The sequence below is a fragment of the Molothrus aeneus genome, chromosome 13, assembly GCF_037042795.1.
Source record: "Molothrus aeneus isolate 106 chromosome 13, BPBGC_Maene_1.0, whole genome shotgun sequence".
NCBI lineage: Eukaryota > Metazoa > Chordata > Aves > Passeriformes > Icteridae > Molothrus > Molothrus aeneus.
Genome location: NC_089658.1, coordinates 10,116,007 through 10,142,513, shown reverse-complemented (window position 1 = coordinate 10,142,513; position 26,507 = coordinate 10,116,007). Strand labels below are relative to the sequence as shown.

At 38.1% G+C, this 26,507-nt stretch overlaps 1 protein-coding gene across 1 annotated transcript in view; it reads right to left on the bottom strand.

The window, feature by feature from the left end:
- GALK2 (galactokinase 2) overlaps positions 1 to 26,507 on the bottom strand; it is a 46,844-nt gene that overhangs the window by 6,817 nt on the left and 13,520 nt on the right. The window contains exons 6-9 of the mRNA XM_066558697.1: positions 16,016 to 16,114; positions 13,136 to 13,288; positions 8,116 to 8,326; positions 706 to 907 (exon numbers count right to left, since the gene is read on the bottom strand). Coding sequence (XP_066414794.1) covers positions 706 to 907; positions 8,116 to 8,326; positions 13,136 to 13,288; positions 16,016 to 16,114 — 665 coding nt within the window. The remainder of the gene's footprint in view (positions 1 to 705; positions 908 to 8,115; positions 8,327 to 13,135; positions 13,289 to 16,015; positions 16,115 to 26,507) is intronic.

The window sequence follows — 26,507 nt, the reverse complement described above, 5'->3', positions numbered from 1 at the left end:
TATCATAATTCCAAGACAACCTAAGATTGTAGAACAGCTCATTTATGCCCTGGAACTCCTGTGGCAGCAGTAGTGAAATGGTTAAGAAACATGAGAAAGGTAGATTTAGATTAGCTATTGGAAAGAAATTCTTTCATATGAGAGTTGTGAGGCACTGGAATAGGTTGTCCAGAGAAACTGTGCTTGCCCCATCCCTGGAAGTGTTCAAGGCCAGTTTGGATGGGGCTCTGAGCAGCCTGGTCTGGTGCAAAGTGTCCCTGCCCATGGCAGGGGAGTTGGAACATGATGATCTTTAAGGACCCTTCCAACCCAAATCATTCTATGGTGCTATAATTCTAAGAAACAGAGAAAAAGTAGCAGTTCAGATAGAACAAGTAAGATGATGTTTTAAGAAAACTACTTATGACTTCTTTTGCAACTTAAAAAAGAGTAGCCAACAGTCTAACGTAACACTTGTGACGATGAGTCAGTCCAAAAGCAAAATCTGTAATAAAGCCATAAACCGTGGCTTTCATCTGAAAGTATTACACAGATGTCAGCAGGGAAACAATTGACCATGTAATGTCCCTGCAGGAGATTAATTTTGTAAGAAGAGACAAGAATACTTTCATTTTAAGATTGCAATAGCCAAGGATGTGATGTTTTCTCCTCAATTCGAACCGTATTCTCCACAGGCGATTACTCTTCCTTGTGGTCAGAACTTACAGGCAGATGTCGACCAGGCGGTCCAGTTCAGGACAGCTGCACTCATACATCTCCCTGCAGCTGATATGGCTCTGCTTCATTAATTCTCCCAGCAGCTGGAGTGCATTGGCAGGTGCTTCACTGCAAATCTTCTGGAATTCCAGCACTCTGGCAGCCTCACTGTACACGTGCTTTGCACGCTGGTATAACTTAAAGGTGGAAACTACACAAAAAGAAAACTGCATTATTATTTGCTACAAAAGCAACATACAAAAACATAACAGAATTGTGGGTTTTTAGCAATTTATCCTTTATATGAGAACTCTCTAGGCTGAAAGTCTTTTGCAAAAGTTCTCCTACATCTTCTTTAAAAGCCCTAATAAAACATAATGTTTAGAGGTTATCAAAATGCAATGTACACATATTTTTTCATTTTGACAGCTTCATGCACATGCTCTGGTTATTTCCTGTGCCACTGAACAGGCTCAGTCTCTCCTCTTACTTTGCAGAGGCAAGGCAGAAGCTTAAGGGTTGGCAGTGACAGCATTAGGGCATTAATCTAAAGCTTTCAGGTTTTCAAATAGCAGCAGAACAGAGGCAGAATAGCAGCAGAACACCTGGAGGGTCCCCAGTGCCCTGCAGGCAGCTGTCAGCCAGCACTTGCTGGCCCAGGGCCTTGTGTGTGGCTGCTCCAGGCCAAATCTGCAGCAACCGTGGAACTGTGCAGATGGACCTTTACTTGGAAAAAAACAACCACCAAACCACAAAAAACACCACCCAATTTTTTATCTTTTTTTTTTCTTTTCTCAACAATGCAGGCTCACTGTGACTGTAGTTAATACTGGATTAAAGGTACCATGAAGAGAACAGGTGCTTTCACTTTGGTTTTCAGGGTTCGTTTTTGGTACAGGTTACTTGCCAAAGTGTTAGTGCTGCCTGTGTGGATGTGAAGAGATGCCAAGCCCAGACAGGTTAGTACTGACTTACTAATATCAAAGACTAGTGCAAGGATTTTGGCTAAATTTTTTCTATTGTGCCATGAAAAAGCAGTTCTGCTGGGAAGGGTCAGGGGGGTGTCCAAACCTGTGTGGCCATCAGCGTAGAGACCTCCACCAAGCCTGAATAATGGGGCACAAAAAGGAAGGAGATCGCTGTGGTTAAAGACAGCACAAGCCACCCATATTTACAGGAAGGTTTGGTTTGCAACTAATATTTGAGAATTGATCTGCTGTTCCCAAGCTCATGCTGTAGTCCATTGTTTTCCTCTCCCAATATAGTTCTGTTTGCTTTAATACCATGGCTACTATTTAGGAAGTATTGTTCACCAGAAGCATGCATGACATAATTTAATTTATGACTAAATTGGTTTGTGTGAGCTGTTTGGGTGGTAAATATTAATGGACTTTAACCTCTATATGGAGCACCTACTGCACTGTTTCCTTATTTTAGCACAGTAAAGCCTTGCTAGAGCACTTCAGAACATCCTTCATCTTCTTTTTTTTCTACATGTAAATTTAGAGAGAAGTTTCTCTCTCAATTCAACTCCTAGTCTCTCTTGCTTTCTAAAATGGCTGATAAAACCCTCAAATAGAGGTAAAATGAGAAGCAAGACCAGCCCTGTATTTAAAATAGAACTTGCTGTCTGACCCAGTCCCACAGAGTTCCTACTTGGCTGTTATGTGGAGACTGCCAAGTTCTGGAACCACTTCTGACACTTTCAGCAATCTAGATTTGCAAATACATGTAGAAATCTTCCTTGAAAGACTGGAAATAAAATTAGGTCCAGTATGAAGTCTCTCATGTTGAACACTCCAGGCAGCAATCCTTACAAACTAAAACTTCATCAGCACCTCTATAATGCCTTTTTTTTTTCTCCAGAGTATTTCACAACTGTAAATGCTGAAAATAGTGCTGAGTTAGAACTAGTCTAAAATGAGACAGAAACATTTAACATAGCAATGTTCTGCTACTGCTGATATTGCTTCTGCTCCTATTTATTTTGTAATTCAATACAGTCTGCTACTGAGAAACCCTGTGCTGTTTGTCTTGTGAACAGGCCTTCTGAAAGCATTTCAAACTAGGACAGAAATGAGAAAATTGAGTGCCCCCCAGAACCATGGACTTGAGAGTATCACACAGGAAGAGCATATTTTAGTTTCTGATTTCGTTGCTGCTGGAGTTAGTTGCTCTGTGTTTTGCAAAGTGGTGCCTCTATTTTGAAAGCTGAAGAAAGGCAGCTTGGCCTATTTTTAAGGATGGTTTCTCTTTAAATATTCTTTTCTTATGAGGCATTGTTTTAGAGCAAGGAGATTTCTAAATGTGCATTCGTTTAGGGAATATCTAAAGTTGCGTGAGAGATTGCCATAGCTCACACTCTCTTGTAAATCACCATAGAACAGTAGTAACCCAAAGAATGAACTGAAAACATGTCTGGTTTCAATTGTCAGGCCACAGACTTGCCAAAGGCTGTGATTGATTCGGAGACCACCCTTTGGCAGAGCAGTGCTCTACTGGCCAGATTACCTTAAAACCTCTGGGGTTGTGTTGTGCTCGTCATGATGGGAATTGGCAGCCACAATGGGCTCTTGATTCTGGCTGTGAGCCAGGGGACCTGAGCTGTGTGCTGGGCAGTGCTGGCTCTGGGAGAGCCTCTCAGTGGAGGGGGGAATTTGCTACCTTGACATAGCTTCCTCTGGCTCCTTCCAGGTAGAAGAGAGTGGTTGTGTGTTATTTGCAGACTCCTTTGCAGACGTTTACCAAATGGGTACCAGTTAAAGGCTGGGATCCTGGCATTAGTTGTTGGTCTGTTATAGGCAGCATTTTATTTCCAAAAAATTATGTTCGTGTTTAAAAATTTTTGTTATAGCTTGCTATTCTTCTCAGGCAGTTTTCTTTTCACGCAGAATTATCTTCAGGATAGCAAACAGCTCGGTACTCCCTAAGCCTTATTCTAAAATAATATGATTCACACATTTTCAGCTTTCAACACCAAATGCCTCTGATAATACAGAAACCTTCTTCTATGTCTTCTGTTTGGATGGGTAGTCCAAACAAACCCTCTTTACCTAACTGAAGATAGAGTACAGATGATATTTCTAAAAGTCACATCTATATTGGAATCTGCTACATTACAGCTTGTATATGAGCTCCATTGTTTCCTAAGCCATACTCACTCGTTTCCTAAGCCAGTCACAGTTAAAAGAAACAAAACCAGAGGGTCCACACCTGATTAGTTTATATCTGAGCCAAGGCTGGAGTGCTCTGAAAGAGGAAAAACAGAAGCCCTCAAAGAAACCCTTGCAGAATTGCACAGAACTGGGTTATATGGTCTCACCTTCTGTGGTGCTCAAAGGAGAGCATAAAAAGTAGGGTTAGGGAACAAACGCCAGATTCTTAAAAGCATGTGGATCCTTAAGGCTACTGTAATGGAATTAAGTAATTAATTAGACCAAAAATGTAAATATACTTCCTAATCCACTCAACTATAATAAAGGCCTGGTTTCTTCTTCCACTTCAACTTCCGAGTTCTCTGAGCTTTGTTCCTGCAGAGGATTTCTGTCAGGTCACCCATGAACAGGTAAATTGAGTTCACTTTCAAACCACCAAATGCCCTTGAAAGAATGGTGCCATTTTCCAGGGCACTAATAGATAGCACTGCAGCAAGAGCCTTCCAAGTTGCTGTGACCCAGCAGACGAATGTTAATGAAAGCTTGTCCAAAATCCATATAAAATCCCTTAACAGACAAAAATCTGGGCTATTAGACCCAAGTAATTTGTGTGTTAACTAAATATAACAGAAATGTTTACTGTGGATTTTCAACTGTATGGTCATATTTTTAATTTTAGCTTTACAAAAATTGTGCAAACCTGTCCAGTCCATTTAAAGGATTTTTTTTTCTGTATAAGTAAATGTTGTGGCTTCTCAGCAACTCCTATTATTTGTTACAACTTCAACTTCAGCAGATTCCTTTCTTTAGACGCTTCCTGTACAATTCTATCTGACCTTTAGCTAAAGACCAACCTCTCCAGGCAATATATTTTTTTCTAGTTGCTTTGGCAGCTTCTAAAGATACATTTCACTGGAGATTAATGAGCTACACATGGCTGATGGGACGTCAGAAATTTACAACCGGAAAAACTCACGGACACGCAGTTGTGTAGGGGACAGTTTCTAGCACCATTACTCACGTGGAATTGTACCCTTCTCTGTTAGGCATCCTGCTGATTGAACATGATGAGGGTGAAGGTTTCTGGCTCATAATGTATATAAGAAAATGCTGCCAGATGGCTTTAATTTGAGCCAGATTGTGAACCCCCTACTTGAAGTGGGGAACAGTTACTCTACTGGGACTGCTCAAGTAACTGTTTGCAATCCAGCTTTCTGAAAATAAACCAGGGGACGAGTCATCACTGGATTCGGTGACACATTTAGCAGACACCTGTTTTGAGATTATGATAACTACTGGTTTAAAGTGATTTTTCCTCCAGAGGAATGATGGCTTTACAGGCTTTTGCAATTAATCTGGACTATTCAGTGCCTGTGCCTAACCTGTGGCACACCCCAAAAGCCTCCATCTTTTAGGTATGGCATCTGCCTGGAGCAGCCACATCTCAGTTTCTGTGGTATGTCCCAAAATTTCTCCATGACATGGATCAGGGTAAGGCTGAACTAGGCACCTGGACCCTTAAACTGGAAAGTGCTCTGAAGTCTGCCAGTTTGGAGGTGTCATGCAGGACATCTGATGCACAGAGAGAGCTTTTTGTGCCTCTGAGCTGCCTGACAGAACACTCGAGACCCCCTCACCTACACCCATCAGTGCAGGGAGTGTGGAAACTTCCTGCACTCAGGTCACCATCAACACCCATGAATGGCTGTTCAAGTACCAGTGGAATTTGCAGCACAAATTTAGAATTCTCTTTCCAGGGGACAAATAGGAGTTAAACAGCCAAATCCACACAGAAAATGGATGCCTACTCCTCCCATGGTGTTTTCATTCTCTGGTTTAAATGTCAGAATTAGATTAATTTTTTTATATGAAGAGGAAAAATGGGTTTTAAAAATACCTCATTTAAGAAGAAAAAACATTTCATGGTTAAAGGAATACAGTGTTTTACAGGAGAATAACCTTTTGTGGCGAAGCTTATAAATACTAAATGTCCCACAATCACCACACATTATGTGTTCTGTGAAGCAGTCAAGTCCAAGCCAAAATTATGGCACAGTGCACCTTAGAAAGTAATAAATATTATTTTTCTAGAGATGTTCAGAAGCCACAAGTGCAATCCATGTGTAAACATTTGCAAGGGAGCTTTAAACTCAGGATTTTGAGTTGACCAAGGAACAACTGCAAGAAGTTTAGAGAGGATTTACACACCATCTGTACTTCTCCAAACATGGGGAACGAATGGGCTGTACAGTGGGGAACTGCAGAAATCCTTGAATACTTGCTGTAAAAGGGATGCAGAGTTGCTGTGGCCTTCCAGACCTGGCCTGGGACTTGACCAAAGCCTGTCCATAGAATGTTCCTTTGAGATGTGGAGTTTTTATCTGGTCACCCTTTCATACTGATAAAACTTTATATAAGTATACAGTACTGTCACTGGAGGAGTAGAGGAGGGGAAGCTGGACTTAAGGCTAAATTAGTATGTACAGAGCACTTTTAGATCCTTAAACATGAGACATAATGCCAATACATTATTTGTATTGTATTTGTAACGATCCCTGGGCATGAAAAGATCTCCTAAATGTTATGGTTTGTTCTTTGTGTTGAGCAAAGAAATTCAATGACACTCTGAAATCCTCTGAAGAGGTTACTTATTTAACAGTATGTTTTCTATCTCACACGAAGAAGCCAAGCATTGTCATTAAAATAGAGTGGGAAGGTGGAGGTGAAGTAAGAAAAATGTTTTCTTCAAACAGCCTCTGATATTCCAAGGCCAACATAATGCGTAATCTGTATAGTGTGTAACAAACCCAGCAGATTTAGATTCTCTCTAGGTCTGTCTTGTTTCTTCTGCATGTTTTACAGAAATCTGTTATTTAATTTTATATTGTACATGCAAAAAGGTTTTCAGCATAATCCTTTTTAATTGGTCTTATCAAATGAAATCACGGTCATGCAAGTTTAAGAGATTCTTTTCAGCAAACATCTGCAAATGGTATTCAGAGCTACAGTATAAAATTTCCTTTGACTTTTTTCTATGGCTTTTATGTCTAAATTTTTCATCTAGACTTTTTTTTTTTTTGAAATCAAGATAACCTGTATAAGCAACTCAATTTTGCAGAACTGTAGAATTTTGTTTTATAACCAGATATAAGGAGTATAAACATCTCTAAGTTAATAGTCTTGCTTCATGAAGGGGAGAGTGCATGGTCTGTGTAAGATTTACAACCTTGCAGCTTCCCAGGAAAACGCTGCAGAGTGCAGGTACATGGTTCATATATTCCTCATGTACAGACAGTACAAAGTTATCAAAACTCTTTCTATGGAGATAAAGAGCTGGCTTAAGATATCTTATTCCATCCTGGTATCTTCTGGCAGTGTAATTAGACAATAAGATAATCTCATACTGTCTGATACCACTGGGGTGCAAAACAAGTTGAAGATTCAGGACCTGGTCCTTGGTTAATATATAAAATTTACAGTCACTCCAGATGAACAGATTATTTAAGTGTCAGTACAGATAGGTATGTTACAGATCTGTATACATCCAATGTACACATTCCTGAATGTAGTCTTGGAAAGGACTGATAAGGATGTAATTTGGCTCCAAGAGAATACAGGTATTAATGCTACAGAATGGAAACAAGGAAGAAGGATTCTGTGTAGTTCTTACAGGAAGATTCTGATCTCAACTGGAAACTTGTTATGAATGCAAACAAATTATTTCATAAATTCTCTATTATTTGGTATTATTAGCAACCCTACTATATGAATCCAGGATTCATTTCATGTGTGACAATGCTCATGACTGCCTGGTATAATCCTAAACAATAATACATGGGAAACACTTTAGATAGCAAATTGTTCATCTCCACCAACATCTTCCTAGAAGAAAAAGAAGTAGTAATAGTAACAGAAACTTTCTCAGGAAAGACTGAGACTTGCTGCCCAGGGACTGTTTTAGGAAGTGATTATGTATTTATCAGTTAAGAACAGAAGCACAAGCCCATCTGTGCTGGTCTTGAACACCAGTTAAGCGTTTTCATCATTTTAGAAACAGTTCAATCAAAATCAAAGTTTACTCAATTATAAGTTAAAAGTTAGAATGAAAATAGCAATTGATGATGGTATCAATTCTTTCACTTCCCAACCAAGATTCCAGCCAAGTGTTCTGGCAAGACTTCCACTTGAACTACTTATTAATGCATAAAACTTTTATATAATACAAACATTGTACAGTAAACCCCACCATTTCATATATGCTCACCATCTTGCATGTTTTGACTAAGGATCTGAGAGTGGAGCTCCTCCAGGCTAATTCCCAGGCATTTACAAATTTCCTCTGCGCTGTAAGGCTCAGGATGTAATACCTCCTCGACAATGGTCAGCATTTCCTCTAGGCTAACTCCTAGCTTGGTTTGCACATCATGGAGTCTCAACATTTTTCTCCACTCCAAGCCTTTTGACTTTGAGAGAAGCTAAAATATAAAATAAAAAAAAAGAAAACAGAAAATATTGTGCTTTCCTGTTTAAAACTTTTAGTTGTCCGTAAGTATCTTTAAGGCCCATTTTCTCTTCTCACTTCTTAATTGAGAACCATCAGAATCTACTTTCTATCAGTAAAGAGCAGACAATACTTATATTTATTATTAAAGGTCTGTGAATGACAGGTATTCTTCCCTCAAATCAGATACTGTCTGTAAAAGCCCTACTGGCATTATTTGTGTGACATCAGATCAGTGATTTATCCTCTTCCATGGACTTTGTTACTTCAAGCACTTACCAACCTTTTACAATCCCATCTGGACAACTGTTTATACAAATGCTATGATGCTGTAACACTAGAAGTCCTTAAAAAGTTTATTTCCATACTATTAGTATTTGCTCTAACATTTCAGTTTGACATTTCCAATACACCCCTGGAATTTTCTGATGAACATTTGAGGTTGTTATTACAACCTTTTCTCATAATAGCCTTAAAAATATGAAAGTGGTCATAAGATTTGTGGGGAGAATAACCATAACCTTTCTCAGTCTCTGGAGTTTTAAGTAAAATTTAAGTACTTTCTTTAACATCAAATTTAAGGAACTTCTGAGCCTTTAAAGGAGTGGTACAGTGTTGGTCTGAATCTGTTCCATTCCTACATGGTTGCTCTGATATTTATTAGTTATAGATGGATCTGCTTTCCCCACTCCTGGCAAGGATACCATGCTTTGTGTATCTTTGTGATGTTTTGGCAGTTGACAGTCGTTACTACAACACACCAGAATCCTGAAAGACAGAATGTCCAACAGGCTTTTCTCTGGAAGGCTGAAATATGTGTTGATGCTCCCATGTGTCTAATGAAAATAGTAAAGCAGCTTTCCTCATAAGGTGAAATATTTAGATGTTATGAATTACAGAAGAATAGTCAGTGGTCATTGACCTAGCACCTGTAATTTCAACAGATTACAAAGTAAAAGAAAGATTAGCAGGTACACAGCAATGTCATTTTACTGGGTTCACAGGCACATGGTGTATGTCCAGTGCTGCACCATTTAAATTGAGTTTAAAACTTCCAAATCAAGCTGTATGTCTGGAAAGAGTTTAAAACAGTATAGAAAGACCAGGGAATTAAATCCTTTTTCTAAACAAATCAGCATTCAAATCTTTTATGAACAAGGCCAAGATTTCACCCAATGTGTTTTATTCTTTTCCATAAGCACCGGTTCAGAATGAGATTGGTTTGAAATAATTTCTCTTGATACATATCTGAAAAGTATTTGCTTTGTTTTGTGCAAAGTTACAGCATGAAATTTAAGCAGATCTGCTGCCCAGCTATCTGGTGTAGATTCTTGCTCTCCCCCAATGGCGCTTTTTTTGCAGGGGCTCTTCCAGATTGGCTTTATTGCAGTATCTAAAAATTAACTACTTTTGGTGCCATCTAGTGACTTGCTGAGATTTATGTGAGTCTCAGCAGAGCAAAACAAACAAAATCCTCATCATATAACTTTGTTGCCATTTAAAACACAATTTTACATGTTCAGTGGTAGAGAAAGAAGCAGAATTGTTTAGTGCCTAATGCAGAAATCAGCGCGAGACAATTTTTTCTGTAAAAGACTGGTTAAGTCACTTCTGGCCTCCTTTTTAAAGGCTCTGAATACCTAGAACTCTACAGCCTTTATGTAATTTGTATTTTTGCTTACTTACTGCTAAGTTAGAATAAAAATCACTGCTTCATTTTAGTTAAATATGTCGTATGCTGGTGCATACACATCTTCTTCAAGGTGCTAAATGAATGGAAATTATTTTCCTCATGCTTTAATCCCAATATTCAGCATCCCCTGGACTTTATTATGAGAAGTTAAACAGAATTTACAAACAATAATATTCTATAAGGCAGCAAAATTTTTTCTACTTTCTTTTTTAATAAATAATCCCCTGCAGAAATATGCCACGTGCATTGTCACATCTGTTCCCATTTCTTCAAGGAAGAGGCTGTATTTCAGGCAAGCCACTACACTGGGGTTTTACAGGTCAAATGTTCCAAATGGAAACTGACCCTGTTGGGCCAGCGGGCATGGCTTTGCTGAAAGGTCTATCCTGCTTAGAGCAAAGTTTTGATTCTAACAGCACTGGGGAAAATATTATGGGGAAACAGAAATAGTTTTTGAAAATAGTTTAGCTGCAGCAGCTTGAATTGTAATGGACATGGAACAGAAATGGGGGGAAAAATCCCATCTCTTTAATGTACAAAAACTAATCCCAATACTTCTCCTACAGTCGGATATTTTCTCAATGATCTCTGACTAGATTGATTAAAGATATGGACATCAAGCAGCTCTTAACTGCCAGGATATAGAATCTTTGGGCATTTTTATTCTTTATTGTTCTACATAGGCACACTGGAAAACTGTGAGTAACTGAGAGGAAAACATACTTGGTAAATGATGGGACAAATATAAGTACAAGAAAGTCTGACTAAGAGTAAGTCCAGGAATACTTTTATAGCAGCATCACTTCCTTACACATAGCATTTCTATAACGCCATCTGAGCCCTGTGCCCAGGAGCTGATGGTGGCTCTGCAGCTGCAGTCACTGCTGGCCCCACACCAGGCTGAGGGTGAAGCAGGGGAGCGATGTCCCCAGCCCCGCTCTCACCAGCTCAGCCGGGGGGAGCTCAGAGCAGTGAGGACAGGAAACGTCTTTAAACTGGAAACTCACTGTGACAGAGTGCAGGAGAGCACTCAGAGGCTGCTACAAGAACAGAGAGAAGGGAAGAGAAAGGCAAAAGAATGATTCTCTACAGGGAAGGGAAAGAAACAGAATCTAAGAAAGATAATTTACCAGGATGATCAAGAACTCGCTGTGGGACAGACTGATGGCAAAATGTTCTACACTAATGCTAGGAGGGATATGTTGTGTTGGCATCTTTACCTATGCAGTAAAGCAGTATGAAATTCTAGAATTACCTAAAGCAGAAAAGGGAGAAAAAAGCCTATCCTAAGGCACTTAGAATGAGAATTTCTTTTAAAGCATCATTGCAAGGCCCAGCATGTTAGTTCATAGTTCCATTAGCTTAATGGTGCTTAAGAGACTTCCCTGTTTCAACTTACATACCTGCCCTCCTTCACCCCACTGTGACCTCTTCCTAAAGACAGTCTTTTCCTGGCTCAATGTATTTTTATAGTGTGTGCAGCTTTCCATCTGGGTAGCATATGTTTAAAAACAGACAGGTGTATGTTGTTAGTCTCCTTACGATCGAGCATCTGCTAAAAGTACATTTTTAGAGATTGCATCATAGCTAACAGAAATGTAAAAGAAAAGATGTTTCCTTACTACCTCTTCAGTATACTGTACAGGACTAATAATTTAAAGCAATTTAGAAAACTGTGATTCAATTCACAAAGTCTGGTATATGGAACAATAACTTCAAAAGCTCTCACAGCTTAATGCACTCGTTGTACAGTGCCTTTTAGAATGGATTATCTGTGAAGACTTTCTATTCTTTATGCAAAAAAAAAAAAAATTACAAAAGAAGTTCCTCTTAAAAACATATATTTTGTCTATTAGCAATCCCAAATTAGAGATTTATCAGTTATAACAGAACTAACAAATAGACAGGTCCTTATCTTCATTTTCTTAATGGCTTAAAAATCTTGTTAACTTCAGTGACAACATCTTTAACTGTGGTCATTGGTGCTATTTGTTTTACCATATCTTAGATACCACTGAAATGCAACTATTCCTTTGATATTTGAGTTTAAAGCCCATTTAAAAAGTCATCTGAAGTCTAGCTTCCCTCCTCAAAAAAATCTCAGCACATTATTTTATAATGCATTTTGTCAATGTCTGATCAGATCTTCAACTACTTTTTTTAGCACTAACTAAAAATTGTAAAAAATTATTTTTTAATGGAATCATGATGCCAATGGATGTTCTAAGTACTTTTGAATATTGATCAGATATTAGTCTGATATTCTGTGGCAAGGAGTTCCACACTGCATTTTTCAAAGCTTTCTTCTAGACTTTGTGACCCACATTCTGTTCTTTCCCACAGCACCCTATGTTGGGTGCAACTGCAGTGAATCTTTATGCTTACTCCTCATTTACTCTTATCAAAGAAAAATGTACTGTCTTCCCATAAAGAACTCAAATGAAACCCTACATCTACATGCTCCTAAACATACAAAATCCAGAATTAAAGCAGAACTTAGATTTCCCCTGTTCAATTTCCATACATTTTAGAGAGAATTTCAAGCTGTAAACTGGCAGTACACCCTAAATGTTGGGGTTTCATTCAAGCCTGTTTTCGAACTTTATGCTGAGACACATGCTGCTCTTCAGCATTTCTAGTATTACTTCCAGGCCTCCAACTCCTAGCTTGGATGCTCTCTAAATTCTAGAAAATACACATCTATTGCCACATATACATATAAACATGTGACCATACTGGTTGCTTTCCATTATTTGTCATTATTCAGCTTATTCAGCTTTAATTAGAAACAGTCTATCTTATTAACTGGGAATATTTTTTAATGAAAAATAGACTTATTTCCTCCACTGAAATACAATAAAAATAAATTTAATAGAACTAAATCACATAATCTTCTATATAAGGACACAGTCCTTGCACTTCCATTAAGCACAGCAGGAGTTCTGTTCCTGCAGATTGAAGTGTCTGGAAAGAAAAATTATACTAAGAGTAGCACCTAGCCAGGTGTTAAAGACACAAATGGTCAGAAGTGGAAAAAAGCACATATTTAGATGAATGTTTCATTAGAGTTTGACACAAGCCATGCGTTACCTTTGTAGCCAGCCGACACTCCATTACCCTAATATTGTAATGAGAAGTTGCTGCTTTATTCATTTCAACACAACTGTTAGCAATAACAAACGTTGCTCCACTTGGAAGTCTAACATCAGTTGCCCTCAGTGGACTGAACTCTATCAACTTGGCCTATTGAAAGAAAAATGAATGGTTAGTTTTAATTTACTACTAGCTAACAGTGCACTTAGTTCTATAAATCAAATGCAAATTTGCATGTTTTTTCTCTTGAAAATCCAGGCACAGTTAAGGAAAGAAAACTGACATGAAACAGCAAGAGAAAAGATTTAACCTCATTGGTCAACTTACACATACACTTCAAACCCTTCTCTGTAGCTGGATTTTAAAATGTTTCCATTAAGTCTTTGGGTTTTTTCAGCATTTTACAGAACCCCACCCAACCTATTTTTCTTGCCTGTTTAAGACAACAGTTTCACTTTGATCTGCAGAGAAGTACCAGGCCTGGTTGAAGCTAATGTGCATGCCCCTAGAAACAAGGGGCTTTGCATTCCCTGCCCCTTCATCACTGTCCATCTCCCCCTCAGTCTTCTCATTTTGCACTGCAGCAAGATTAGTACACTGAGGTACAGTATGGGACCAACATTTTCAGACTGATTTGAGGCAGTGATCATGGTACATACAGACAATCAAACCAAGAAACTAAATAAAACTAAGTGTAAGAATGTAGTTACTGTTTCCTCCTTTCTGACATGAGACTGCCTTGCCTCAAACATGCTTACACAAGCTGTGTAAGATGTTCCCAACGTTTGTGACCTTTTCATGGAATAAGTTAGGCATCCATTAATTAAATAATTCAGGATGTAATGTAATCTAGAGATTAAATTCACATCTGGTTTTTCACTGGGGTAAGTTGTAAATCATGTGCCCTGTTTTGGCTTCTTAGAATAGACTGTAACTGTGCAAGCAGGGACATCTTACTGGTTTTGGCATAGTTCACCCCCAGAGAGTCCCTTGAGCAGCTAGAGTGCTAAATAAACAATGACAAATCTGCTTGTACATTATGTACAGCATATGTGTTACTCCCTGCCATTGAGATTCTGGACCCCACCACAGAATTCCTATCAAGACAGACAGACTTGCTTACATTTAAATATACCCTTTAAGATCTGCTCCATTAGACCAGAATGTACCACTAAGCTGGTCTAGTGTCCTGATTCTGACAGTAGCCATAAATGGCTATTTAGGGGGAATATAAAGATAGAACATATACAAAGCAATCTTTTCTAGGGGTATGTTTTTCCAGATTCCCATAAGCAAAGATTACAATGGTTATACTTACACTGGAAGAAGCATCTATTAAATTAGATAGCTACATACAGTTTAACACTCTCTTAGTGTATCCACAAAGGTCTTTTTTGAATCCTTTTAAAGCTTCTGTCTTCCACAATGTATGGTATTTCTCAATTTAACAATGAATGTTTTGGAAAAAAAACCCAAACTTCCCTGTTTGTTTTTTACAAGCTGCTTGCTAATGTCATTGTGTTTCTATTAGTTCTTCAGTTATGAAAAACATTGAATCCTCCATTTACCTTCTCTTTACTTGTTTAGGGAATCTGCAAACTTCAAAGTATCACCCTCAATTCTTCTTTTTTTCCAAGCTGAAAAGTTTTAAATTGTTCAGACAATGCTCATATATTAAAAAATTGCTTTGATAAACCTCAGTGTCCTTTATTGTACTTTTCTCTTTTTTTTAAGATGGGCAGCTAAAGCTTCATTCAGCTGCAAGTACACTGAAACAAGGATTTTTTTCTGGTTTGTTCACAATTCTTTTCTCATCTGTGCTAATGTTTTCTTTGTCTTTTTGGTCACCACTGCTATATATCAGAAAAGCTTCCACTTACATAATCTTGTCTGTGTATGGCAGGAAAATCTGCTGCTTCCTTCTTTCATTATTCATGTCACTGTGTTTTTACTACTAAAAGTGAAAACATGAAGGAAAGGTGTAGAGTAGGTACAGTGATGTGAAATTGAAAATACATGTGTCTCATGATGGCATTAAATGTTTGGTGTAATTCTAGGAAATAGGTTTTTTTCTGTGTAAGGCAGTCCAAGACATGTCATTAGGAACAAAAGCTGTAGAGATATAATGCCACAATCATAAGGAAAGTAAAGGTTGTTATGAAACACTACATTAATTCCAATAAAAGTACTTTGACAGGTCTGAGGTTTGAACAGTTGCAGTCCTGTGCACCTTCTGGGACAGCAGATGAACCTCACTGTAAATTCCACTGCAAGCACTCATGCATAACTTGGCAGGTCCTGTTTATCACAGCTAGTTCACCTTCTGTCACCACGTTTAAGACTGCTAAATGCCTCCTACATCAAAATCCAGCCACAGAATTGTCTGGAATTAGCAAAACTGGTGAAAAAAAAAGTCTCCATTGTCTTTGTAACTGAACCTGGCAAAACTTCCTAGAACTGTTTGGTTATAAGAAGTTTCAAGAAAGCATTTTTGTAATAATTATCCCATTTGCACTGAATACAAGGCATGCCGACCATTCAGATTTCATTATATGGGAAACATTCTAAGTTCAGCATGAATTAGCCAAATAGTGGAACCTGGTGCTCTTCTAGAGTACATCTTTCCCCCACATCTTTTCCTTCCTCCTTGCCATTTCTGATTTTCCTCATCATATCCATTCAAACTTGTTATACTTGATTGTACCCAAGTTTGTAAGTTTAATTCCTGATTTATTTGTATACCAATGGTGCTTATAACTGCTTATTAGGGTATACCAGTTTCTAGTCTTGTCTTTCTTCTAGATACTAATGAAGTAATTTTTTTGCTTACATAAATTAATACTACATTGTTAGATTAGATTACAAAGGTACACATACAGTTCCTTCTTCTGCCAGAAAAGAGATTGACTGGTCCATTCCTCCACCTTCTGTGCCAATGTAACGTTCGCTCTTTGTGCAAATTTCTGCAAGTTCCACCTGGAAAAATATTAACATGTGAACCTTCAGCCACAGTTAAGAATGATACTTTTATTCTGCTTACATATTAATTAGTGAGAAAACGAAGGAAACAATGTCAGAGTTCTGAAACTATTATCTCTTACAAGTCAAATAACATAAGCTGCTATCAACCAGGATGCCACATGGCCCCTTTTCCCTTTTGTTCTGAAGCAAAAAAGAACCAACTACTCAGCCTCCAGAGGACCCACCACAGCCAAATGCTTTTCAGAGTATCCTTGTTTAGACACTTAACTCTTGTAGCTGTCTTCCTCCCACCTTCCTTGTGCACTTCATATCCTTCCATCCCAATAGCCAATGATTTGTTGATTTAATTAGATGAATCCATCTACATGTGAATCTCAGCAAAAAATTGCAAGTTATTATTCCAGATTGTTTTAATGTACTGATTCCGTAATCAGGAATTACTCCAAAACTGTTTCTCACTGCAGATATTCAAGTCAGTGATGCTTGTTGTGTCTCCTTGAGATACTGTACTCTGCTTATCTGAACTAATTCATAGCTATATGTGATGTGCATTCCTTTATGACATTTTGGGCATATCTTTGTGCATTCTAATACCTGCAGGTCAGAGGATACTAAGGGAGGGTGGAATATCAATGTCGTAACTGTCAAAACTAATAATTAACAGTAAAGTTTTCAGCTATCAGGCTAAGTCAAAACAAAACACAAGAGAAACTTTGGAAAATGGTCAAAGAACACAGAGTAGTCAAAAAGAAGTGGATTAAGTATTTGTGTCCACCTATTATGACCCGTAGCAATTTGTTTTTCTAAGCACAAGGTAACCCCAAGGAAGATGGGAAAAGAACTTTAGAAAAGCCACAGGCCGTTTTCCAATGGCAAAGTCAGATTCAGATTCCACAGTAAGGATGCAGCATTACAGGACTGAAAAAAGCTAAGCAGCAAGACAGGGACACTAGCCAGCACACAGCTGTAAAAGGCAGCAGATAGAGGCAGTAAATCACGATGCTCAGAGAGGTATGTGCAGGGTGCCTGCCTGCTTGCTTGCTCAAGTCCTTTAATGGCCCCACTGACACAGCTGTAAAATTGGTGCTTAGATGAATGTAATCAGGCTGAACTGTTTGCAAATGCACTAACAGCCAATTTACTCAGCTCACAGTGCAGTTATGGCCAATAAGCCTAAGGCTGATAAGCAGAAGTTATCAAAAAAACATTAACAAAGTTACTCTAAAACTATGCAGAGTGGATCTCTTTGACTCAAACATGGTAAAAGACAAGAAAAATACAATTAACGAGAGAACATTAAGAGTACAATCAGCAAAACTACTCTCCTTTTTGGCACTGCCTTTCCTTTGTGCATTTTAAAGATGAGCTGAAACAATGTTTCTTTTATTTTTCTTGAGAAACCATAGAAACTTTCAAACTATAGAACCTATAGAAACATTGTGGCACTCTCTCTTTTTAACAAAACCCATTTCCCGGGTTAATGAAACTTCATTTTTCCTCCCTGCCCCATGTTCACTCAAGTCCCATTTCCAGTCCGAACCTCAGATCTCTTCATCCCATCAATGAAAGTTTAACATCTAGTTACCATATCTCCCTGCTCCACTATGAGCTGAAAATAATTCTGAATGAAATGCTAATGAAGGCAATGATGCTTTTTCACATTTCATGCTAAAATACTCAGCAACAGCTCCACAGAAAATAATAAACCTCCAGACACAGCAGTTTCTAGATACTCACTCCTTTCTACATATGAAGGTGTGCCTATTTACAAACATCTGTTACCTGCATGTTTCAGTCAGTTCTGCTGAACCTGCCTTTTGTCTCTCTGAGAACACAGCAATACCACATCCCTAATTTTTATTGCCACTGGCAGGAGCTTTCAGACTGGAGCTTATGAGTATTACTCACTGTGTGAGAAGAACCACGCTGGCAGATGGGCCATGTGCACTCAAGTAGGAGCTGTGGCTGTGCAAACCTGGCCTGAAGCTCCTGAGGTACTCCCAACATAAATTCTGTTCTTGGGTACAGCTGCCTGAGCTATTACTTCATCTGCAGCTGCCAGATAAAGCTTGGCAAAGTCAGAAATGAGGCATTTCACTCTTCACTTTGGCTGCATCTCTATCTCCACGTACACATCAGCTACCACTTGATTGCCTAAATTGTTTAGACTTGATGAGCCTAGGCTTATTAAATGAGTATCAGGAGAAGCCTTGCAGAGGAGGAATGTTAACAATTAGGACAGTGCCACTCCCCTGTCCCTTTACAAGGTCTGGTGAACTGTGCCTGGTTGAGCAGCAGGCCTTGCTGGGTCCCGGCTCTCCAGCTGTCCAGCTGCGTATGCCGGGCAGGCAGCGCTGCTCCAGCTTGAGCAACTTCTGTTTTGAAACTTAGCAAGGATTGGCAGGACCACCAAGTAGTAACTGGCAAGGGTTGCAAAGAACCCTCCCACAAGAAAGCCCAAGGCATCCCTGAAATATTATTTGGTTTCTAATTTAAACGGGCCCTTGCTGACACAGGCTGGCTTTAATACTAGGATGAGAAGCATGTGAATGGAGAGGAAATTGTCATCTGTATAGAGAGCAGTTTCTACTTACTATTGAGACAAATGGGCAAATGTTTGCCTTTTGCTAAAATGAGTGAAAGGGCAAAGTTTCATTGGAAACTAATGTGAAGACTAAACTAGAGAGCCTTGTGTACATATTTGATACTTGGAAAAGGATGGCCATATGACTGAAACAGTGAACTGAATTTCAGGAGGTCTGGGCTCAATTTTTAGCTCCACATTAAGTTTCTTGTGAGTCAGGGAAAGTCTCTTTAATTCATCACGGCTCCATTTCCTCAGTAAAATGAGGAGTATCTTCCCCCTCTCTCTAATTAGTAATTGCTACTTGGGATTCTTACATGATAATGCTATAAATATGTGTGACTTCATTACTAGAAAGTGAAAAAGTCCCCATTTTATGACACAAGTTCTTAGAGTTCAGACTTCCAAGGAAAATATCTCTAAGGAAAAAAGAACCATGTAATAAAAGGAAATAGCTTTTGCCTATCTCAGAGCAATGCCTTGTCTCCATTCAACTTACAACACCCAGAAGCTCTTTAGGGCAGGGACTGTTTGGATCATCTGCTATTTATGCCTTTTCAGTGTATGTCTGACCTGTAAAAATACAGAGCTTCTCAGATCCCAGATTTCATTGCATAACTTGGCAACATCTCAAATGTCTGCCTGAACAATACCTGAGCACAGAACTTCCTTCTGGATGCACTGCAGTTTCTGCAGAGAAGTAACTCAGAGCATTCTCACAGTCACGTTTAGGGGAACTGCACCACAGCATCACCTGTCAGCCTGGTAGGTTAGAGGGGCCTGACACTCCTTGGCAGACTTCCAGTTACAATTGTTATGTGTATAAAATAAACAATGTTAGCCTATTGAGTTCTGCAGAAGTCCTAGAACAGGCTTTCTCACTGAACTCAGGCAGACATTTGTTCCTCATGAGGCACCATGAGAAATACGGAGAATGAGTAAACGCCATCTGCACATAGACTCCACTTGCATCCTGCACATTTTGATTCATATGACAGACCACTTTGAGCCAGCCACAAAACATAGCTTGTTCTATGCACTCAAGGTTCATTAGTATGCTTTTCCATCCCTAAAGCAGTATTTCAAAAATACTAGTAAATCACAATTTAAATCTTCATAAAATTTTACATAGTTTACTTTAAAGCATTCCTATAAGGCTGCTGTTATCTTCAACTTAGAGACAGCACAGATACTTACATGATTTGTTGAAAGTCATGTGAATCAGTCACAAAGATGAAATGAGAATTCAAAAACCTCCCTATTTCCAGCATTGTGGCTTATTCTGTAAGGAATATAGTCTCATGGAAACAGCTGCAGGGTAGATGTAAAATTTTATTCATATGATGGTAAAGAGAAGGGGAACAGAGAGATACTAAAATCATAGTTTAAATGGGTCTGAATAGTAACATTATGACTCTGCAAAAAAACTACTTAGATAAATTAAAAATTTCCTTAGCTCACCTATTGTGAGGTCTACATATGTTACTGCCCTCTGAATTTCTGTATTATTGTTTCAGGCAGTTGTTCCAACAGGACTAACTAGACCAGCTAAACTATATCATGCAGATAGTAAGCCCTAAGCTGTCATCTACACTATTAAACAAGCAAAGTGATATATTTAATACAGTAATTCAAAAAGCTCAAACATCAGGAGATGTTTCCTTTGATCTGACCCCCCTGCAAAAACCCCCCAAAGAACCCAACAACCTAGCTAAGAAGGGAAGTGCATATAATCACAGAATATCCTGATGTGGAATGAACCCCCCAAGGATCTTCGAGTCCCTCTCCTGGCCCTGCCCAGGACAAGCCCCAGAATCCCAGCATGTGCCTGAGCCTGTGCCTGTAAGTAAGGGCTTGTCAGCTGGCTAAAATTCATTAATAGACTTGAGTCAGAATAAAAATATAGAATATATTCTATATAATATATAAGAGAAAAGCAGCCTCTGTGGATCAAACCAATACCATTTCCAGTCCTATATCTTGTAATTGAATGTGGGCTCTTAGTATGGACCAAAGGCCAATTAAAGATCTTATTTCCCCAGGACTTTATGTTGTGATCAGGAGTTCCCTAACCTGAATGTCAGTTCTGCACCCTTAGTTACCAACAACAGATTTTTATATGTGAATTTGTCCAGACTCCCTTTCAACTCATGCATAACTTTAACATGTAGATCACCCAGGAACAAGGACTTCTACACCTTGTCAGGTGAAGAACTGTCTCCTTTTTTTAATTATGAATGTGTACCTGATTAGCTTTATTTCATACCTGCTGGCTCTAAACACTTGAGGGAGCAACAAACAATGATTCCCACCCACTCAATCAATTAAATTCATCATTTGATGGATCTCTGACCCTTCCTCCTTTAGGAGATTTTTTCCAGAGTCCTAACATGCTTTTTTATGGTAGTCATTCTGTAACTTTAATTGTTCCATGTGGCTTTTTCCTAAATCTTTTTCAGTTTAACTATCTTGGTTGGTAAGAAAGGAGAAAGGCAGACTTACAGCTCTTCCTAGACACCTTAGGGAAAATGTCACTGTATCATTTGCAATTTTAATGTGACAGATGAGCCACATAAAATGTGTGTTAATTAGTGTTAACATAAGCACATTGTAATGCAACCTCAAGCAGTTCAGCACTACTATTCCACCCCTTTCCCTGAGGTTGGCGTACCAGAGTCATTATGTGACCACATCTGTGCAAAGTCCCTTTGTTTAAACCTGGCAATGACATAGCTGAAGCCACCTGTTCCCTTCTGCAGACTGTAGGGAGGTGGGTGAGTGGAGCAGCTGGGATGGAGACTGAAAATACCTGCAGTTATTCTAGCAGTACCCCGAGCTGCTTCCCACTCTGGCTTTGTTCAGCCTCTGAACACCGGGGAGGGATGAGCGTAAGGTGGCAGCAGCAGTAGCTGGCAGGTGAGTAAAACCTTGAAGTCTCCCTGGTGATCTGTCAAGAAGCACTAAATATTGCAGCTTTTGAATGCCAGGCCAAATGTCATCCACGCAAACACTACTTTTATAGCTGTTGGCAAGTACACGTGCCAGGTTGGCTGTGCTTCCATGGGAGATGTTTAGAATCAATGAGTTTCATGATATATTAACGTTGGGTTTTTACAAAAAAAGATACAGCACAATAAATTAGAAAATCCATAATTAAAACAATATAAAGCCACATCACTAGGAAAAGAATCTCAGCACATACAATTCACTAACAAACAATTAAGCTTTAAGAAATTTATGTAAACTAATTACTTAAGGAAGCTGCTCTCATGTTTTAGACAATGTTAGTTGGAGCACTAGGAAATATCTAAAATTAACAGTTTTCAAAAGGTATTTTTTAGGCTGTTTGTTTGAGAAGCTTAATTCTAAAGTCTGTCCAGAATGTATCCTACTGCAGAAGGTAACACCCTAGCAGGCAGCTGCCCCCCCTGTGCAGACCTAGGCTAGCTTTTGATCTAAGACTCTACTAACTACCCCTGCTTTTTGTTTGAACAATTTAAAGTTCTCCCTGATAAGAAGCAAGTCAGTCTTGGGTTACGAAGAAAGAAATTACTACCACTTAAATCTGTTTTATCTTTGAGTCACAAGATTTCCTATTCAGCATGCAGAGAGTCTAATCTGGGAAATCATATCAGTGGATATATAATTTAGTCTGACAAAGAAAGGTTGTGATTTTTTATTATTAGTTGCCTTATGTGTAGTTACTCTAGATGGAGAGATTTCTTCTAATAAGAACTCATCAGTAGCTCTGCATCATGTTACCTTGTTTGGGATTTTTAATGGAAAAAGTGACTTTTCAGAAAAATGATACTTTTCACTAATATGTGCTTTTTTTCTACTTATATTTCAATATGAAACACCTCAAATTCAGGTTTAGATTTACAAACTGAGTAAATCTAAACTGAGTCTTTTTGGTCTTTCAAGTCAAAGAACTGATAAATTATAACCCACCCCATACAGCTCACTTGATTCTCTGTTGCCCCATCATTTATTTTACTTTCTATCTGTTTGATGTTAGTGATAATGAGCATGAAGACCTAAATGTAGAAAGGTATTTAGATATCCTAGGAATAATGAAAGTGAACAGATGATCATTTAATTATAAAAAAAAATTCCTAAAAAATAGAAACCTAAAGAATTATCTGAATGAGGACAGATAAGGGAGCTTCACCTTTAGTAGTCCTATTGCTAACAAAGAGGCCAAGGGCCAACTGCTCTGATTTTGACTCATGCAATAATGGGTCTGGACAGTGTGTAAACTGTGACAGAATTTGTCCCTTATATAACTGTCACTGTTAATATGTTCCAAATCAGTGATCAATCCCTTTCAATCTCCCACAGCCCTTCAAAGAAGTAAACTTGTGTAAAAGTAAACCCCTTAAAAGAGTAAGACAATTAGTGAGTAAGAGACAGGCAAATATTTGTTAGTAAAACAGAATTAGTGTTGCTTAGTATTTTTTTGGAACAGCTCACCCTACATTACACAGAAACTTGATATACACAAATCCAGAACGACAGCAGCCAAAATAAAGCAATCTTCTCCATAAAATGATAGTATTAAATTACATCTGCCTCAGTGGTTTAATGTAGTTCATTTTGGCCCAAGTTAAGTGTGCTAGATTTTCTATGCACTACAGTGCAGTAGTAATGGTAACTAATCTTTAAAATTTAAAAAAAAGGCATTTTTCTTCTTGTTTTAAATTTTATTGCTTGTGACTGGAAGGTCCATGAAGAAAATGCATTTGTTAATATAAGTTATTTTTAGCACTGTCATTTTCAGTGCTCCAGAATTCTCTTCATCATGCAAATTTAAGTAACTGGAGTATTTAAATATCAATTCAGCCAAAAGTGCTGTGCATATATTTACTCCCTCTATGGAAATAGATTAATGGTCCCCCAATGAACATTCCTTAACATTTCAGCAAGTTAAGAAAAGTCAGACACAATCTGCTGCTTTCCTTTACAACAATTAATGTTGGTAATTTAATGGCAAATGTAGTGTAGATTTTCTGTTAAATTCTACAGAGTTTGGTTCACAATACACATGACTGAAAATGCAGAAGAAACATTTATAGATAAAGATGAGTGGTTTACAGTAAGAAGGAAACATTATCCATCATATAACACATTTCAACTCTAGTTAGACTGTAATTTTTTCCAATCTGTGCACATTTTATATATATGAATACAGGTATAAAAATAATTTCTGAAATATAAGGTACTGTGTTTCATTTAGTAAGGCATAAAATGATGATCAGATTTTTAATGTTATTTTTACCACCAGGAATGCCTTTTTTTTTAATATCTCATCTTGACTAGGAATAGGTTGCTGAAAGTTACCATCTGCTTCCAGTTTGCACATAAAATTCCAATTAGCTGAACTTCATATATGTTTTGCAAGGTAATTATGCTTACTTTTTTCCAGAATGGGAATATATTTGTCAGATAGTATCTGGATGTCCTCATAAGCACAGCAATCTTAGCTTGACTTTGTCTGCCCCCTAACATGCTCAAATAGAAGATTATCAATTAGGTTGATGAGAGATTATGGCCTTTGATTACCACTGCTCCAAAGTACTCTGTTTCCCCTTGATTACAAACATACAGTCAAGCTTAACAAGAACCCTGTTTTTCAGAAAGGAACTTTAGCATTTCTCTGTATTAAGAGTACTTTAAAATACAGTATCTACATGCCATTTCTTGTGTAAACAATTTGGTTTCTTACATAATTGTCCTGAGCATGTACCTATCAAAGATTTTGATAGATCAAGAAAATAAATTATAAAAAGAAATATTTTAAAAATAAAATAAATTATAATCCAATCCTAAGGAGTATTATCAGCACAAGTTCCTCATTTTAAAGTCACACTACCAGTGTGGCTACTCACAGACAGCTATGGATTAGCAGTGGTAAAGGGCTCAACTCAAGCCATTTCATTATTATACAGAGGCTTCAGAAACCAAGTAGAAAGGATTCCAGATGGCCTTTCTATTCTCCCACTGAAACCAGTGACAGTAGCAGGTATAGCAACTGTTGAAATACTGTTTAAAACTGTTTAAAAACACCCACACTCTAATTCATCTGAGCCATAGTTTGGGAAAAGTGAAACCAATGGACACTGTGCCATTACAGGTTAGGTTTAAGTCCTTTTTTTACTCTGTCTGATTTAGCTTTTTCTCAGTCCAGATAAAGCCAAATATGATTCCCCTTCCTATGCTTCCTATGCTTCCTATTTCACATTAAATTAGATAAACCCTATTCAGTTTTGATCTCTTCTTCCCAATAAGTATGTGCACAGATACCCAGCCTTGATGTAACAGAAAAATGTTAAGGTGGCTGAACAGACCTTACTTTCACAAGACCTAACATTTGACAACAACATTATTATCACATCTTTGAAGTAAATCTAGTTACCAGTCCTGAGTGATTTTCTGTACTCATTAATTCCTACCACAAAACACAAAGCTGGGACAGTTTAGAGCATTATTACGTTTCCTTTACAAAAAGTATCATGTCCTGATGAAAAGTTATACAAAAGATTGATTTTGTAAGAGTGAAATAAAAATCACTTTAAAATCAAGAACTACTACTTCTGAGCATTGCTGCTGTTTGAGTGATGCCAACACAGCCTTAGAGTGGTATCCTGTTTGGAGGAGAAAAATGGATTCTTTTTAAAGATTGCATTCTACATTTTCCATCTTGTTATTTGAATGCTATTGCACTGCTGCAACTGGTTAGCACTGCACATCTGGCTGAATTGTCTTGAACTGGTATTTTCCCTAACTATTGTGTATGTGTATGATGTTTTTTTTAAAAAAAATATTGTATGCACACTGAAACAATGCCCTGTTTCAGACTGCTACACACAATTAGTGAGAGCATGTTTTTTTCTGATTTTGTTTTCAATGTCAAAAAAGTGCTACTTTTAAAGTAAGCCACCATGAAATTCTAGCCATGCTTTTACAATGTTTTTTAATTTTGTGGGGTTTTGGCTCTTAATCTCATAGGTCTGAACCTCACACTGGAAGTGTTATCTCATAAAAGCTCTAAATTTCAACGGCTTTTACTCTACAGCAACTATTTTAAACTTACATTTATCAGGAAAAAGAGCATGTAACTAAAATATTCTCATAAAAATAGTTTCACAGAAACAAAACAGATAAATGTTCCATTCAGTAAAAGGTCATTTTTTCATAACTTTGGCTACAGAAGCCCTACAGTTCAGCCAAATTTGATTCCAAAGCCAAAAGTTTCCTGTCTTCCTGCTACAAACCATCACATTAAGATTTTGTGAAGTCCATCAGACTAGTGAGGGGCAAAAAGTCAATATTTTCTCATAAAATTACCATCATAACCAAATATTGTTACTTATAAATACCACAATTTACAAGTTTCACAACTATAAAACATTTGGAAAAAAAAAAAAGATGGATGGGAGGGGTAAAGTGATATTTCTTATTTAAAATAAACACATCAATATCCAGAGCCTTAAAAATACACGGTCCTAGTTAGCTTTCTAATAGAAAGGATCTGGAAGGCCCCTACTTGTGCTCAGCTAAGAATTTCCCTGCCATGGGGGAGCTCCCTGCTGACACAGAGCCAGCAGGACTGGATCCTGCACAGATCCCATTTGACACCAGCACAGGATGCATTAGGAGCTGGCAAGAAGTGGCCAGAGCACGTTTTATTCTTCTGAGGACTCACATGCCTAAATTGCTCTAATTTATACTCTGACTAGCCCTGCCTTTTACAAGGCAGTTCTGCTAGGCTAAGCATAAATCCAGTGCAACTCTGGATTTAGC